This window comes from Takifugu flavidus, chromosome 19 (assembly GCF_003711565.1).
Source record: "Takifugu flavidus isolate HTHZ2018 chromosome 19, ASM371156v2, whole genome shotgun sequence".
NCBI classification, from domain to species: Eukaryota; Metazoa; Chordata; class Actinopteri; order Tetraodontiformes; family Tetraodontidae; genus Takifugu; species Takifugu flavidus.
The window spans coordinates 4,613,561-4,631,415 of record NC_079538.1 but is presented as its reverse complement, the minus strand read 5'-3'; the positions used below and the strand labels follow the sequence as shown (position 1 = coordinate 4,631,415).

Below are 17,855 nucleotides of genomic sequence, written 5' to 3'. Positions count from 1 at the left end.
CGATCAGCTGACGTTCAGCTGACACCACCGTGGTCGCCGCTCGACCACCTGACAAACACTTTGTTTACTAGTCGCGGCAAGTCGTCAGCAACAAACATAATAAATAGAAATATGGAAAATGCACGAACGTCACTGTACATCAACACAAAAGTCTAATATCGCAAAAATCACGTTTTAAATAAAAGCGTATATGCATGAATAATGTTAGAAAGGGGGTGGGGGGGCATTTTTGATCACAATGAAACACGTTATCGTTGCTCTCAGTCACTTTCTCCTCGTCCGGGTTTGTAAAGACCAAAGCATGTCAATAAAGTTTCGCGTTTTGAACCATCATGGCGGCTCCCACGGTCGTCGCGACTGTCAGCGGCTCTGTAAAACTTTTGCTTCGAGCCAACGGAAAGAAAGCGAAGAGCGCGTGTTGGAGGGCAGGTTGTTGCGCTGGGACAGGTGAGTCTCTGCTCACCTGGCAGGTGTCACATCCACCACTCACCAGAGTGTGTTTAGAGCCTCCTTTGACCTGTGGTTTCCTGTGGTGATGAACACGGTGGCTGCATTGGTTGGTGCTTTTCTGCGTTCTAAGGTTCCATGAGGTGGAGACAACACATTTCCCCATCATCACCCTGCTGCTCTCAGCCCCCCGCAGCGCAGCCGTGCCCCCCCAGAGAAATGGTTGGACTTTACGACCGCCTTGTTCGGTGTGGGACTCTGAGGGGAGACGTCCACCAGAGACATGTGGCCCAGCAGCTGGCTCAGCTGCAGCACACCATGAAGACCTACAGCAACAGCACGTACCTGCGCCCGCTCTCCTCCACGCTCCTTTCAGATGATGGCAGAAGTCACCCCACGCTCGATAAAGACCCCCCCTTCGTACCCGCCGAAACCAAAGCCGATGGATCCATTTACAGGGTAACAAAACAAACGCGTCCCTTTTGGCCCGATGAGCTCCACGCGCACATTAAATGACATTAGAAACAGCCTGGAAGTATTCTTTATTTTATTTTGACCGAAAAACGAGCCACAAAGCCCCGCTGGCGTCCAACATGATGGACGTGACCCCCGGTCAAGTCCACCGCAGCGTCCTCCCCTCATATCAGTGATGGCGGCCATGACGCTTGGGTCAAAGGGAGGGTAGGGGTCTGGGAAGTGTATTGTGCTTGTGAGTTTTGGAATGGCCTGTTGCAGGGGGCTGTTGTTGTTTTTAGGTCAGGGTAGCTGACTGTCTACTATGTGGTGGTGGGAGTTTCTCCCCCCCCCCCCGGTTGTTGTTGGTGCTTGGCTGGCACAGACACACAGGGTTAGGCAGAGATTTTGGAAGGCAGCAGGGCAGACCTCCCGCTGCGCCCGTCCCGGCACCCCTGTCACTCTCACCCCATCCCCAGGCGGTAATGAGGGGATCCCCATTGTCTGAGCCGTTCGTGTCTTCTTTGCTTTTGATTCGGGGCTGAAAAACACTTTAGCGTAAGGCCGTCAACGCCGCCGCTTCCCCCCGCCCTCCCCTGTTGCACCTTATTTCTTGCTCTGTCCCCTGCGCTCAGACACACACTGACCGCAGGGGCCGCCACAATTATTCCGGCATGAATCGGGTCACACCGCTGTCCTTTCGGTGTCTGTTTTCCCTGTGAAAGTGCCGCCATTGTCCTCGCTAACTGGTCGAGTCTGCGAGGGGAGTACACTTGACTTAATATTGACCCAATGTGGCGTGGTTCTTGCGGATGGTCGGCTAACAATGGGCCTTTGTTCGGAGGAACCCGTTCTGTTCGAGTCAATCTTGCGTCAGGGAATCGGGCGTCCCGTGGGACGTTTTCGCCAGCCGCAGCTCGTTATTGGGAGATATGACATCGACCGCAACGCCGTTTTCTAACGTCCTGCTTGTGAACCTCCCGCTCTTGTGCCGGTCTCCATCCTCCACCAGGCAGGTGAGACAAGGTCGCAGCGCTCAGCTAGACGGGGCGGCTGAGGGGAGGCCTTGTCCTTCTCCACTCTGCCGTGGCAAAATGGCTTCCAGCCACCGCTGACAATTACCCCACGGTGCCAGAGGGCATCTTGGGAAGTCAGGGAGAAGTCACACACTGTTATGCCAGAGCAGACAGAGAAGACTTGTTGAGTGCAGGCATGTGGGTTTAAAGAGAAGCACTGGGAAGCGGACGGGGAGGATGGGAAACCAGTTTGTTTTCCCGTGTAGTTTTCAAGTGACCCGAGTCAAGTGGTTCTTGACTGAGGACCATCTCCATGGAACAGTTTGCTAAAGTAAATTTTGAATAAGGAATGTTAAGTTCTTAGATAAAGGCGAATAACCTCTTTCCCTCTGTGTAGCGTTAGCTTTATAGGCCATGATGAGCCAGTGGCGGGCGTGTTCACATGCAACCAGCCCACTTTGTCTTTGGCCTTACTCAACGTTCTCAGCTCGGTCACACATAAGACTTTTTTGGGGGGTTATTTTTTTATAAGCAAGGACCTTTTGATGGTAGGAGGCAAGCAGCACAATGACTTCCAGCAGCATCTCAATGCAACAGTACCCACAAATTACAATAAGCAGCGCTAAACAGGGTGCACAGACAAGTCCACTCCATCTCTTATGGAGCCTCATCCAGTCCTCTCTGTTTTGTCTGACAAATCCCCCCATTGTTCCTCTGATGATGCTTTTCTTTCGTGGGAACCCTGGCTTGTCTTGTTGATTAGATCCCCTTTGTCTTCCTCCCCAGCAGTGGGCTAGTCTGGAGAATGTGAAACCTCACGCTGTAGCCGTGGCTTAATGCCTCACTATACTGGTTATTAAAGCACGATTCCTTCCTATGGCGGTGATTAAAACATTTATTCAGGGTGGAATTAAGTGATTTTAATCCATATTGTTTATTTTTAGGTTTGTCCACCGATTAACAATTGATTTTGAATTTTCTTCCTTTTAGCCCCCAAAGCAGGAGCTGGCATCACTATCACCCCCTCCCAAAGGCTTCTATATATATGGAGATGTTGGTATGTCATTTTTAAAATTCTATGATAATGTATCTAATGAGGAAAAGAACTCTCCCTGATTATGGGCGCCATCCCACCACCTTTGCTCTTGCTGTCAGGCACAGGGAAGACCATGCTCATGGACATGTTTTACTCCTGTGTGGAGACCCCTCGCAAGAAGAGAGTCCACTTCAACGGCTTCATGTTGGACATCCATGAAAGTCAGTACCCTGCCTCTCACTGTGGCTGCCTCGTTTTATTTTATCCTCTATCTCTCTGCTGTTTTCTGTTCTGTCTCAATTAGCCTCCAGAAAATTGTCTTCCATTATTCGCGCAGGTGAAGCCGCTGCTTCAGGCTCTATTGTCTTGGGTCCCGGGTTTGCCGATGCAGGTGTTCTGTAAAGCATGTCTGACATTTGTGTACTGCTTGAAGGGATCCACCGGAGGAAACAAAGCCTTCCAAAACGAACGCTGGGGAAACTGTTCACCTATGACCCCATATCGCCGGTTGCCGTGGAGATAGGCAACGAAACCTGCCTGCTCTGCTTTGACGAGTTTCAGGTGAGCACATGTGTTTTATGCTCTCTCTGGGTTTTTGGGGGGGGGGTTTTCAGCTCTTCAAAAGGGCCTGAATCTTCTGTAAGTGATTAGAACAGGCTGGTAAATCAGCATGTAGCAGCAGTACTTTTTAAAAAAAGTTTGAAACTAGTTCAATTCAGAAGAAGCTGACCTGCTCTGTCAGGGCAATAACACGCAGTTTAATTGGTTTAAAATTGAACTTTTGGTTAAAATTTGGAGGAACAAATCATATATGCCAAAGGCTTGTGGAGTATATTGTCTTCCAAATATTGTGCTTGAGGGGGTTCAAGGGGGTTAAAATTAGGTCAATTACAATGACAGTGTGATTTTATTGTTGTTTTTTTTCTTAGCTGATAAATATTATTAATACTATTTCATATATGGAAAAGTGGAAGAAAGCCTATGAACAAAAAACAGAATTCTAGGTTTCATTTAAAATATGAATTCCTGTTTATACGTCTTTTAATGTTTCAGCCCAGTTTCTGGTCGGGTTTCATTAACGTGTCGACCAGCCTGTAACACCATCCCAGTCAGGTTACTGGTCAGCCTGGTGTCTTCAAGGAAGCAGGACTGAGGACACCTAGTGGCGAATCTATGGAACTGTAGGAATTCTGAAGGGACTTCCAGGAGCGCTGGAAATCTTCAGTGATGTTTCAGTAATTTCCCAAGCATGGATAAACAACAAAATATAACCGCTCGCCGCCATCGCAGGAGTTGGTGGGTTGCGCCTGTTGCTTCTTTATACGCAAAAAATTAGATTTCTGTCCTTGTAACAAGCCAACCAAGCCTTGCATAGTTTTTTTCCAGGCTATATTTAAACTGCCAAAAGGCCTCTTTCAGCACTGTGATCTTATTAATTGCTCACTGGAATCAAAAGGCAGAACTGCTTAGAAAGGTCCTGGTTGGTTGGAAACAGCTGCAGTGAAAGACGCTTGTTCCCATCTTCAGCATAAGCCAGACAAACATCTTTTAACCGCACGCCGCTGCTGCTCCTGCTGATATTACAGCTAATAGCAGCAGGTCAAAGGTGACAGAAGGTGCGCCCGCTCCCTCTAATCAGTCTCTGTGCGTCTGTGAGGATCAAGAGCGCCTCCTTTCATCCGCCTGGCTTTCAGATCTTAAACGGCGCCACTGTTTTCGCTAAAGTTGTTTTGGTTTGCCCCTGCCAGCGCTGCTGTTTTCACTCGCCGACTGTTGCTACCGGTGAATAGGGGAAAACAAGAAGACATGCGCGCGTTGTTTGTGGTGCATAAATAAGAGGTTGCGAGGTTTGTGGGGGAGCTGGGTATGAAGGGGGGGGGGGGGGTCTATACCAATCAGCATCCTCCTCCACTCAGCCATGTAAATGAGGCTCTGGGTATCAGTCGCACTCGGCTGCTTCCTTAAGTGAGTGGAGCTAGAAAGCGACTGGCGGCAGCGGGTCAGATGGATCTTATCCTCTTAAATGCTAATGACATTTCACCATTCTCTTCATTAGCGCTGCGCCATTATCAGTAATTTGTAGCCCCCCACCCCCACCACCTCCTTCCTTTTACGACCCCCACACGGCTTCTTAATGAATACTCACCATTGAGAGGTCCGGAGCTGAGAAGGAGAAGAAGACACTCTAGCGTCATTGTCGCAGGGGCCTCCGCCACTACGCAGCCGCTGCAGAATTACCCATAGGTTGTGTCCATAAAGAGGTGTAACATCAAAAGGTGTGGGGGGGTGGGGGGGTCGCTGTAAACTGACTGCAGCTTGATTAATTGGATGCTCATTTGAATATCTGCATTGGCCACATTATTTTTGTGTTGCTCAGTGCTCGGCAGCCCCCCCCCTCCACCTTTCTCATTCTGTTGCTCCCCATTCTCTCCCCACCCCCCCCAAAAAAACCCATTCAGCAATAAATATTGCCCCCTCTCACTTTGCTCACGTTGGAGGACACATGAATAAACAAATCCGGGTTGTATAAAAGGTCATTTTTAGATGACTCTTTTGAAGTGAAAATAAAATTCTCTGGTCAGAGGAAATGAGGGAGAAGCAGAGCCTTGGCTTTCTTTTTATTCTCACCCCCCCCCCCTCCCCTACACACACACTCACTAATTTGATGCCCTCAGCCACCTCTCCTCAGCAAAATCGAGGCTTTAACACAAATGATAATCAAGTATTGGCAAGGGCAGCGGGGCTAATATGCAAAAGCAGAAGACCCTTCAGAGTGTGAAAGGAGTCATATGCTGTGGGCACGGCCGTCACAAGTACCTGTTGAAGATTGGTGAGAGCAAGTAGGAGGGGAGGGCGTCCCACACGAGTCTTTTCCTCGAGACGCCAGGACTTCTTCATCCTCTAAGTTTGTCCTTAAATACAGCAGGAAACACCTGATGTGCAGGAATGTGGCGGCGCTGGAGTTAAAGCGAAGGAAACCGTCCTTCCTCCCCACGACGCATCGTTTATGGCGTCAATCAGAGCGTGTGTTGTGCGCATGCTAATTTGACGGCCGTCGCAGAGGAACGTCGCGTCTCCCTTCGTGTGGTTTAAAAGAACAACGGGCGTGAAGGGGGATGGGAATAGGGACAAAAGTGAGTGCGCTGGATCACTACTGGAAAGGTCGGCGCTCTTCACGAGTGCCCTTGCGTCAGTGCTGCCATTGACCTTTGATTATTGCGGAGCGAAACCGGCATCAACTGAATTTGATTCGCGCATTATCAGCGCGCGGCCTTGCGTCCGGATCAACCGTCACACGTGCGCACGAGTATGGGCCCGCGCGCGGCTGTGTTGGATGAAGGCTTCGCCTGGAATTGTGACGCCTGGATTCACATTTCTCTGTTATCATTATTATCGTTATTATCATTATTATTATGATCAGGCTTGCATTCAGGCACCCGGGCGTCCGTTCCCTTGATTAGCTCGGCCAGCTTCCCCCTCTCAGCTCCCCTCTCGGCTTCGTGACCATTTACAGTCGGCTCAAGTGGTTTAGGTGCGTGCACATTTGTGCACGCGTGTGGCCATGACCAGATACAAAGGAGTGAATAAGCACACCCAGGTGACACTAATCATCATGGAGTGTCGCTGGCGGGGTTTGACCCCAGAGCCGCGCGCGCTGCCGCAGGCGGAGATGAAAGCGTTTGTCCTTTTCTGCTTCTTCTCGTCCGTCAGGTGAGCGACGTCGCCGATGCCGCCATCCTGAAGCAGCTGTTCCGGGCGCTGCTGGAGAGCGGAGTGGTGGTGGTGGCCACCTCCAACAGGCCCCCGGATGGTACGAGCACAGACACACTCGCAGGATGTTCGCTCCCCGGGTTCGCTTCCCCTCGAGTTGTGATGGCGTGACGCTACGTGCAGGAGCTAATGACCCTGGCGAGGCCTGCAGCGTGATTCAGATGGAGATGAATGCACCACCCTCGGTCCTGCGCCTGTCTTTCTCCCTGAAGACGCCGAGATCTTAAAACAAAGCAGAGGCAGCAGGGCGACGGCTCCCGCGGACAAAGACACGGATCTCTGATATTTACTCGCTATTAAGAACAAAGCACCACACCATACAAAGTTGATCGAGGGCCTACTTGGTATTAATTACATGGTTAATGGAGCTCTGAAAGCCATAAGAGACAACTGGACATGAAAGGCATACGTCTTCCACTTTTATTGATGTGGAGATGGAGCTGCAATCAAAAAGAGATGTGTTTTGGGGGGGGTGCCACACAGTAACGTTTTGTTGGCTTTTTCCACGGAGAGAGTTGATTGAAATTAAGATGTGTTTGGTGGATAAAAGCGCCTTTAGTGTCGTGGACCTTCCACTTGGTTTACATTAACGCTGTTTTCCATTAAGCCGATGTGGGTGAGAATTCAAAAATTCAATCGCATGAAGTGGCCCCATAAAATGAGTGAAAATATGGGATATATTAGTAAAATATAAGTGTAGCATTTTTGAAATGATTCCTAATGAGTTAGTATTGAACTGAGGGGAACACGTATACGCCTGTCCATCATCGCCAAGCCCATTTTTTGTATTTTAAGTCGAACTAAAACTAAAATATATATATATATGTGCTGTATATACAGTATATACCTATATGCAGAATGGCCCTTTAAAGCCTGTAGAGGGTTCTGCTGCACTGGTCCCAGACCAAGACAGAGTCTGGGACACGGACTGTTGCCAACTTCTGATCATTTACCTAAAATCTCGGCACAAAGATAAACAAGAGCGCGTCCCCGGGTAATAGTTGCCTCGGCCCAAACATCACCGCGACCACTTGTTTGCAGCTGGACCGAGCCAAAGGCAGGACGGCGCCGTCCGAGCGAGCGTGCGTGCGTGCGCGCCTTTGTTCGCGTTTGCGTGTGCATCTCTGTCCGTTTTATCTGTCTATCAAGGATGCTACTTCAGATGTAATTTGTTCCAGCCGAGCTAATTGAAACCTCCATTCAGGGAGCTGCTGCGGACATTGTCCGAGCTGAAAAGGCGACGGTCCTTTCTCCCACCACCATTGTTTGGGAATGTAATGAATTTTATGTTGCTGCCGGTAGAAAAATCCATTTTTCTTCCCTGGACCCGGTCCCTTTGTCGCATCTCCCCACCCATCCTTCAGTTCATCAATAGCCACTTTATGTGCCAATCTGGTGGGGGAATGACATTATTAGAAGGCTAAACAGCAGCTCTAATTCAGCCCCTCGCTTCCTCTTTCAGATCTGTACAAAAATGGACTTCAGAGGGACACCTTCCTGCCTTTCATCGACATGCTGAAGGTAGACGCAGAGTCATCCGTCCCTTTTTACTTGTTAATTTATTCATTCGTTTATCACACGCGCACACACATGCGCGCGCACGCATGTCACACATGTCGCGTGTCCCCTCCGCTTCCTCTTGGAAGTTGCTCTTTCGTGGTTTTGATGTTTTCCTTTGCCTGATGTCCTCGCTTAGCGTCACAAAGCTGTCTTTGATCACACCCGGAAAAAAAGAGACTTGCACCAAACCGGGGGTGGAAAAGAGCCCCCGTGGGTAGCGGTAAGGTGAGCGGGCAAATGGGCGGGACCAGCGACCAGGCCGCCTGGGGGAGGTGTCACGTCAGGCAGGTAGCGTCTCACATGGTCACTGATGTGTTTAATCATGATCAGGACTTGGGGGCACATTTTTCCACCCTTATGTTTGGGGAGGGACAACCCCAAAGCCATAAAAAGTGACGGAGACCTCCACAGAACATCCGTCCGTTGTTCTGTTGGAGACATTGAGTTCTGAAGGACAGTTCATAGGGGAGAGAAACTCTGTACTGGCACTTAAAATCCACATTCACCAGCCACAATAGAAACATCTCAGTTAAGGTTTTTTGATTAAATCCAAAAAAGGCCAAAGGTTAAGTTTGAAGCAATGCCAAATAGAAGGTAAAAAAGGGGACGTCGGACTAATCCAGGACTAAACAGAGAAATGACAAATACTTTTAAAAGGACATATGTGGAAAGTAGGAATGGTTTTACTTGAAACAGGGCTTTGCTCTTCAAACCTCACCTTCAAAGTATCGGAGTCGGAGGAGGATGGTTTAGAATCTTCCTGAGAATATATATAGAAAAGCCCACATGAGGCCTTGGAGGCAGCCACCCTCTGCTCCGGCAGCACCCTCACCCTCTCTAATCCAGCCTCACCCAGGGCCTGAATGCCTCTTGTCCCACTCTGCCCTTCCCTACCTCCTCTATTTCAGGGTCCTATGTTCCCCTTTGTAAGGCCATCTGGGTTTTGGGGGGGTGGCTTTTTTCCCTCCTGAGGGCAGCGGGGGTCCGAGGCCTTCTCTATAGCATCCTGTTCTGAAAAGTCGAAGCGTGTTCCAGGGGGTCACCCTGCTAACTAGCTCACCCTTAATGGGTGGAATTAATGGCCGGTGGAGGCGCGCTGCGGCGGGCTCTGGTATGTGCGTGACTGAGCGTGACTCTATAGCGAGTTAACGTGTGAATGAGGCCATTAAAATGTTTAAATACAACCCAGCCCCCGACCTCTCCTCCATATCACCTGTGCCAGTGTTAGAGGTTAATCCACCGCCTCCGTCCGCCTGGGTTGACGTCTTTATTCAACCATTGACTTCTGATTATTTGGTACCCACTTTTTCCCTCAGCACCCCCCCACCAACATCCTAGTTTCCTGATCTTCCTGACATAAGAAACGCCTGCCCGTAAACATAGTTACCAGATAATTTAGATACCCCGTGCCATTTTTCCCAAGTTTAAAAGTCCCCCGCTTTTTTTTTCCCACTTTGCAAACTTCCCCCCCCCTATTCAGTTTGTAATTTCTGTCCTTTTCAGAGTCTCTGCAGACTCAGTCAGAAAATCTATTCAGTCTGCTTTCCCTTTGTAGCCATCGCAAAGCTCATAGTTCTGCAAAATACAGGGTTTAAGGGCTTTTTTAATGGCCGCGGCCAGTATTGTAGCTAAGACACTCTCAACTGTCCTCCCTCTCCACTCTTTCATGGCCCATCCTCTCTCTTTATTCTATTACCATCCTGCTCAGCTCGCTGGATTTACGCACCCAAGGTCAGGTCCCCGTATTTTGGAAGCATAACAGTGACTTTCTCTTCCTCCGTGCTTGTTTGATTGCAGCTGTACACAATGACGCCATAGAAACATGACAACAACCCTGAGGCAACTCTGAGTACTTCTGGGCTTCCTGCTGTTTCCAACCCTCCTTTTGAGCCGTTGCTCTCTAATTTATTTACTTTTTTTTGTCTGCGTGCATGCCATTTTTTTTTTTTTTAAATGATTTGCTGCGTGAGGTCGTTGAGGAGGAGAAACGAAGAAATGGAAAAAGAATTTGATGAATGAGAGGGATGGGGTCCTCTAGCAGAGACCTTGGTGAGAAGGACTGCCTGTGAAGAGGCGGCAGCTTGCGAGCTTGATGACTGTTATTGTCTTCTGGAGAATTTAATGGCAGGGCAGTGCCACTCACCGCCTGCCTCGAGGGCACAACTCACTTGATTTTGCTCTTTTTTAACATGGAATAAATTCTGCTCCAAAAAAATTGCATAGGTAGCTTCACCTTGGCTCCCCCTGTTGCCAAACCGAGGTTTCAAGTGTTTTTCTCGTCAGTGTGTGCACGTGGCCTCGTGCTTGGTTTCATATGTTCGATCGAAAATGAGTGCCGAGGCAATGCGAGTGGTGCGTATCAATTTATCAGGCAGCCTGCAGTCAGAACACTTTACTTTTCTTGTTGCCGTACTTGATGCAAGCTAGCTAGATAGTTAGCTTGTTAGCGGTACAACAGTGGGAGGGGGGTGCATGTACAGGGAGGGGAACTAGGCACGATGGTCTGGAATATCAGACCGAGGACCTGCTCCTGGTGGTCGTTGCGCAGGCTCCGGCTGCAGATGATGTCCGCATCCTCGCCTTTTCCCCGCGGCCCGCTACGTGCACCCGCCATAAACGTCACCGATCTCCCCAGACGTGCGCAGCGCTGGTTGGCCAGGTGTTCCCCGGCCTTCGGAGCAGGTTAATTTGGGGTCGTGACAGAGATTGAGCTGAGGGTGGGGGGTCCCGGTGCGCGAAAGGTGGGGCCTCAGACTCAAAAGATGTTTCTCCAAGAGAAGCAGCCGTGGCAGGGGGAGGTTGTGAGAACGACCTCTCGGAACAAACCACCGTTGGCCCGAGGCGGTCACACTTTAAGGGAATAGATCATTAGGTGTAATTAGGGTGTTCACATTGTCATGTACCCCCCTGAAAGTCCAAGAATGAATAAAATCACCAGTTGCACCCCCCCCACGCACACTCGTACACACACACAGAGCAGCGTCCTGGTTGGTGAAAGCACTTTGATGTCAGAAGAGTCGTCCAGAACTCGCCAGCATAAAGGCAGTGTTTTAAGCTTTCTCTCTTTTCTCCCTCGTCCATCCCTCTCTCTCTCCACCCCTCCATCCCTCCCTCCCTCTTTTCTTCCGTCTTTCCACACAAGGCTGCAAGACACACACGGATGAATGAACGACAACCTTTCCCCTGCACCCCCCCCCTTCTCTTTTTCAGCCTTCCCACCCCGCGTTTCTTTGAGGTCTGGTCAATTCTCCAGGCCAAACAAAAAAAAGCATCAAATGTTTTCTGCTGCGGGTAATGAGGGAGTGGACCTCATCAGGGCCCAATAGTCAGCTATCCTTGGCTTTTGTTGCATCTCAATGGCACCGCGCTCTTTGAAAAACTCAAAAGCAACTTTTTTCGAGGGGTAAAGGAGAGAGAGAGGGAGATATGGTGGAGAGAGAGCGTGCACAGAGGGGAGCGGCAAAAAAAAGCCACGCTGTTTTTATGCTAAACGCTTGTCCTGGGAGAGGAGTGCACGGCTCGGACAATGGCGTGATTAGAGCTACATGTGTTTGGATGACTTTCTTCTAAAGACACCCCGATTCTCATGTCCGTCATCGCGCCTCTCCCGTCTCTTCTGGGGTTTTTTTTTGGGGGGGGGGGGATTGCATCTGCACAAGCAACAGAACTCCTAATTCGCCCCCCCAGGCCGCTTTTCTGAGAATCGTCTCCCTTTGACGTGGAGGTGGACAAAAGTTACTTTCACTTAGCCGTGTTTTCTTCCAAAGTTGAAGATGCAGCCGCATTCCGTGACCCGTTCCATCTCTCCCGGCTTCCTGTAAATATTTGGGAAATGTAGGAGAACTCTGGGACACGGTGCTGCGGCCGGGCGCTGACGCAAGCGGCAGAAATGCGGCTGTGAGCTTCAGAAGTTCCGCCCCCGATGGCGCGGGTAAAGGACAAGATCACGACGTGTGGGCAGATTAAAAATCCCGAAGACGTGAGATCTTGACAGTCCTCTCAAGAGGGATAATCAAGCGATGACCCGCAGGGCTTCAGCCCCATCTGATTATAAATATCCAATGAAATCATCATCTCTGATTGTGTTCCCCGCTCCTCCTCCTTCGGACCTCGCTCCCCCATTCAGAGGAGCGTCAGCAGTATTTGCTGCATGTTGAGGCGGTGTTGTTTGGGGGGTGGGGGGGGGGAAGAATGGCAGGAGAGAAGCAAACTGAGGTTCTAATGATGTGGCGGAGATAGTGACAAGATTTCTTCCCTTTTTTTCCCCCCCCTCCGCTCTTTTTGCATTTTAGAGACCTTTTTCCCGACGGCGGGGTCAACGCAGGTTGATGAAATGACACCCCCCTTTTGTGCGCAGGGGAGGGCGAGCTTGTCAGGTTGTTATTAGGCCTGATTCAGCCAATTGGCTCAGAGCGGGAACCCCGTTTGTGCGAGCGGACACGGAGATAAAAAGTTGACAGCGGAGAAGAATGGCGTATTTCCATCCCCTTGCTTTGTGATGATTACTAATTATCCCGCAGCTCAAAGAGGCCAGTGGCAGGAATTCACTGATTTCCTGATGTAGCGGAGCTGTCGGCGGGCGCCGCCGGGATGATATGCAATTCCTGTCTCTTCTTTGATCGAACGGTGGAGATGATGATTATAGTTTTGTGCCGCGCCGGCTGACATGAATCCCGTTGACGTTTTACACCACGCGGAAAAGTTTGTACCTGGCACCATCAGTTCAACCCCCCCTTCCCCCCCGAATGGCCCCAGGAACAATGGGGTGGGGAGCGGCGGTTCGGAGCCACGGCAGAGGCAGACGGGCTCCCGCTGGATAGCTGCTTATTTGCGCACAATAGAGTGAACGCGTGAATCGTTTACACGTGGAACGGAGCTGATGTCGTTTATTTAAAAAAGAAGATGTTATTCTACATGAAATCACTGCACTGGAAGCGGCTGAATTTATAAAAAAAAAACATTTAAAAGAGTCACGTAGAACCAAAAACCTGAACAAACGCGCCACATTTACCACGGGAGGGTTCTTTTTTCTAGGATAAAGGCCAAACATCCTGGTTTTAATCACTCGTTCGTTTCTTTGTGTAAATAAAGAGAAGTTTGATAATGAAACTCCTTGACTGCGTCTTCTGTCCCCCGCAGGAGCGCTGCCACATCATCTGCTTGGACTCTGGGACAGACTACAGGAGACTGGACAGGGTGGCGGCAGCGAGACGCTTCTACCTGTGAGGGAGCCCCCCCCCCCCCCCCCCCCCCCCCCCCCCCACACACACACACACACCCAGTTCAAAGGCTGCATGCAGAGCCTGGAGTCGGCCCACACAGGAAATGTTTGGATTTGGCACTTACATTATTTAAGGGCAGAAATAAATAGGATGCGACTTGGAAATAAATAGAAAACAGCATAACCTTGAGAGACTGATGAAAAGCGTGAAAAAGAAATACATATCTGTTAAAAAAAAAAAAAGACCAGCAGTGCTTTAAAAGCTACTTTTCTATTTAGCTGATTACATATTCGCTCTTAGAAACACACATGCAGATAAACACAGTATGAATGACGGCGCCGTTGCTCATCACTGGCGGAGCGCTCGAGTGCTTTGCTTCCTTTCACCGTGTGTAAATAGAGCACATCAAACCCTTTTACCTGCAGTTAACACACGCACGCACGCACACACACACACACACACACACACACACACACACACGCGCTGCGATCTCATTTTGATGCGCATTCACAGTCTAATACTCGTGTTTAGAGACAAACATCCTGTTTTTTACCGACGGAGTGAAAAGCTAAGTACCCCCCACCCCCCCCACCCAGCCTCTTCTTGTCGCCACCGTTTGATGCGGCCACTTCATCGTTATTAATTTCATATCTCATCTCGCCTCCTCTGTTTGCCTGGCTGTGCGTGTGCGTGTGCGTGCGTGCATGTTCAGGACCTGCGAGGCTGGTGCCGAGGCCACCTTGGATGCTCTGTTTGAGGAGCTAGCCTTCAGACAGAAGAGTGGTAGGAAATTTCAAAAGTAAAAAATATAATAATAATGGAAAACATTTGGAAGGATTTACATTTTCCATCATTTAAGGTAAAAATTGCAGCTGTAGTTTTCCACCCAGTAGTATTTAATGGCACATTATCTTCTTCACTGGCGTACAAACCGTTTAGCCCAGTGACAGTTTTCTAGATGGTGTCGGTTCTTTTGTCATTCACATCGATGCAGCTTCCAAGGAGATGTTCGTAAAACTGAGGCAGGCGGTTAAAAATAGTGGCTAAACTAGAGTATTGATGCAGTTTTAACGAGAACTGGTTTACCAGAGCTGAATAGATGGTGAGCAGAGCTTTTCTTTATACAGATTAGCAATTTCCTTCCTGATACTTTTGAATAGACCCCAAAAAAGGAACTTTTTAGAAAGGATTTAATCATTAAAAGTTTAGTGCGTTTGGTGGATCAGCCTTGTGTGTGTGTTTGCTACGAGCTGGGTACCAAAATCCACATTCTACTAGCAAAGTGAGGACATTTTTCAGAAGTGAGCACACTTAGGCTAATGCGTTATGCCTGGGGGAGTCTTCACAAAGATAGGTGTGTGTGTGTGTGTGTGTGTGTGTGGGTAGTTACAGGCCCGCGGACGCTCTCGGTCCTGGGCAGAGACGTAAACCTGCAGAAGACCTGTGGCTCCGTTGCTGATTGCACCTTTAATGAGCTGTGTGGCAAAGTAAGTGTTTCTAAAGCTGCTGTGAGTGAAGTGAAGCAGTCACACAGTCCAGTGGCTTTTTAAAGACATTTTAGCCCGTGGGGAGGGGGGTTCGGCCCAGGAAAACATGGGCTGTGACGTATGGTCGGACAGAATCCGTACCTGTCCTGGTTTCCCTTCCCAGTTAAACATCCGTTTCAGTCTTCCAGAGCTTTGGAATTCCCCAGTTCCATTCACGCCTAAGGTGACGCTCCAGACGTTCTCATCACTGACCATAACTGTGTGACGCGTGGCTTCCAAACGGGCAGCTTAATCTGCCGTTGGTGTTGACCTGAGACTGGAGAAGCTGTTTCCCTGTCCTGATAAATCCCGTTGACCTGTCCTACGTGTTTCCCAGCCCCTGGGTGCCAGCGATTACCTGGAAATGACAAAACACTTCCACACCGTGTTTGTTCGGAACGTTCCCAGGCTGACGCTCTCCATGAAGGACCAGGCCAGACGCTTCACCACCCTCATCGACACCTTTTATGACAAGAAGGTCTGGATACTGGATATTGACTCCCGAGTGCATTGGGTATCTGTCAGCTCATGACAGACGCGTGATGATATCAAACCTCTCCGTTAGCATCTCTTTGCATCCTCTCCCCCAGGTGAGAGTCGTGCTGCTGGCAGCGGCTCCTGCTGAGCAGCTGTTTGTCCTCAGTGGAGGGGCAGATGAGCTGGACCGCCAGCTGCTGGACGACCTGGGCCTCAGCGGGGTAAAGGAGCCACTTCCCTCATAGCTGAATACTGCGTTTAAATGTGACCACCGCGTTTACTAAAACCTGCCCTCGACTCCGCTCTGCAGCAGGCGGCCGAGCGGCTGAGTTTCTTCACGGCCCAGGAGGAGCTGTTTGCCTTCCGGAGGACCGTCTCCAGACTAGCGGAGATGCAGACAGAGTCCTACTGGAGGGACGGAGGCCGCAGGAGAGAAAGCCCAATATGCTGACAGGAGACAGCGTTACCCTGTTGCCCACCAGGTGCAGAAAGGAGCAAATGTACATGCTACATGGTCAGGCTGTAGATTTGCAAACTGTCGGTGGTTGGGCTTGTTTTTTGCATGTGTCTCCTCTGAGGCCCGCTCTCTCCCCCTCGTGGACTTTTTCTGTTAAATAATAAGCAGCCTTCTCAGACGCAAACAGGCACTTTATCAGCGCAGAAGAAGGGGTAGTTCTCTTCTGCCCCCTAGTGGGTGATTTTGGAAAGGAAACATGAACCGCGGTCTACAGCTGCTTCCGTTTTTATAAAGCTACGCGAGCCTTTATTTCTTAATTATAAATCATTTCAAGATATTAAAATGGACATTGTGCGAAATAAATCTGTGTTTGTCATTAAATTAGACTAAAATTGGTCTTTAGTGATTGACAGACTCGGGTTCACACTGACTATTTCATTTTTAAACGAATTATACTATGTAACTGATGATTTTCAAGTGGATTTGTTTCATCAAGATCTTTAGGTGTCCCCTTTATCAATCTGCCCCAAATTTCAGGTAGTCTGTTTTACACTTGAGTGAAGCAGAATTTCTTCTTTTTTGTCCAATAGGGCTGTTTCTCTGTAGCTCATAATAACTATTAAAAAAACAAGGTTGCTGACCTTTGCGAGACAATTTATCACTTTTATGTAAAAGACTGGACTTTAAATGGTTCTCCTTTGTGCTACTGTGGACGTTCCGTATTTGGACCAACAGGTGGCAGCAGAGCAGCCAAAATCCACAAGCGCGTCAGCCGCGTCCGTGTAAAGATGAGGTCATCCTAGTGCACCACTCCAGTCTGGACCAGCCCTTAAATCTGCACTCAGAGCAGCCAGAATACCCACCACAAACTAAGAAGGCTTATGTAAGTTCCTGGCCTTGTAGCAAATGCCACAAATACTAAAAGTGCACATGAGATTTAAGCAGTGGCTGAATGATGGATTTAAATGTGTATCTTAACGGTCCATGCAAATCCCACCATAACGCCCAAGGAGTAGTTGGTCACAGCCCGATCCAATCAGAAGATGGCCTCCATCCTTTGTGATGAGCCTAATGGGCTGATTCACGCTGCAGAAGGCTCGGTTATAAGATTTCTCTTCCATTTACTCCAGAACATTATTGCTATTGTTGCATTGGCATAAATCACAAGATTAGAGAATCTGCATCACATTATGATTCACATGGTTGTGAGACTTTTATGGCATGCCTGGTAAACAGGGAGGATATCGACTCTGGAGCAGCGCACGACCCCGAACGCAGCCTCTCACTTTGAACTCGGTCGTTCAGTCAGGGTTCGGAGCTCATGGGCACGGGTGCGAGGGCGTTCCAACTCTCCTCCGAAGGTGGAGGCGCCTCTGACGCGCCAGCAGAGCCGAACTTTGGAGATGTTGCATGACAGTTACCACCCTGCTGCAGCCGCTCATCGGCACGGTGTAAAATTAGTGAGACAAATGTCTCCCGTGAGCCCGCACAGACATCTCCGCCTCTCAATCTGACTGGACCGAAACCGCTGCATCAGATATTTTCTTTGATGCAAAGAGAACAAAGACCATCGCGTCAGAATGGGTGCTTGTATGCGGGTTAATATCGTGGCATCAATATAAAACCAGGCGCGGGTACCACAAACGCCTCTGAATGCAGCATTCCTGCAAAAACACCTGGAGCACGTGCAGGTACGCGCGCACCTTCCACGTCATAACAGGAAGATGTGTGTGTGTGTGTGGGGGGGGGGGGGGGGGGGGGGCTGACAGACCCGATGACATCATCCCCAACCGCGCAGCGTGGGTCACGGAAGTGGGCGTGGCCTGTGCGTTGAGGGGGACGCGATTGGCGTCGCGCTTCTCCGATTAAAGGCGTAATCGACCATTGCTA

General features: G+C 49.5%; 1 protein-coding gene across 3 annotated transcripts; it reads left to right on the top strand.

Annotated features, from left to right (window-relative positions):
• Positions 1-204: 204 nt before the first annotated feature.
• Positions 205-16,346, top strand: afg1lb (AFG1 like ATPase b). Of its 3 annotated transcripts, none has more exons than XM_057017798.1 (13): positions 205-447; positions 581-906; positions 2,907-2,973; positions 3,072-3,173; positions 3,386-3,513; positions 6,664-6,763; positions 8,186-8,244; positions 13,423-13,505; positions 14,218-14,288; positions 14,892-14,992; positions 15,369-15,509; positions 15,622-15,729; positions 15,822-16,346. In XM_057017798.1, the coding sequence occupies exons 1-13, from the start codon at positions 333-335 to the stop codon at positions 15,957-15,959; spliced, it is 1,539 nt and encodes a 512-aa protein (XP_056873778.1). In that variant the 5' UTR covers positions 205-332; the 3' UTR covers positions 15,960-16,346. The 3 variants fall into 3 exon arrangements, with proteins under 3 accessions (XP_056873778.1, XP_056873777.1, XP_056873779.1); XM_057017797.1 differs by having other exon boundaries at positions 15,819-16,346; XM_057017799.1 differs by lacking the exons at positions 6,664-6,763; positions 8,186-8,244 and having other exon boundaries at positions 15,819-16,346.
• Positions 16,347-17,855: the final 1,509 nt, after the last annotated feature.

Bases quoted from the DNA above. Each gene is read 5' to 3' on its own strand.
- afg1lb (XM_057017797.1), top strand. From the start codon at position 333: ATGGCGGCTCCCACGGTCGTCGCGACTGTCAGCGGCTCTGTAAAACTT. The intron at 3,514-6,663 runs GTGAGCACATGT...CTCGTCCGTCAG, and splicing joins TCTGCTTTGACGAGTTTCAG to GTGAGCGACGTCGCCGATGC. The intron at 14,289-14,891 runs GTAGGAAATTTC...GTGTGTGGGTAG, and splicing joins AGCCTTCAGACAGAAGAGTG to TTACAGGCCCGCGGACGCTC.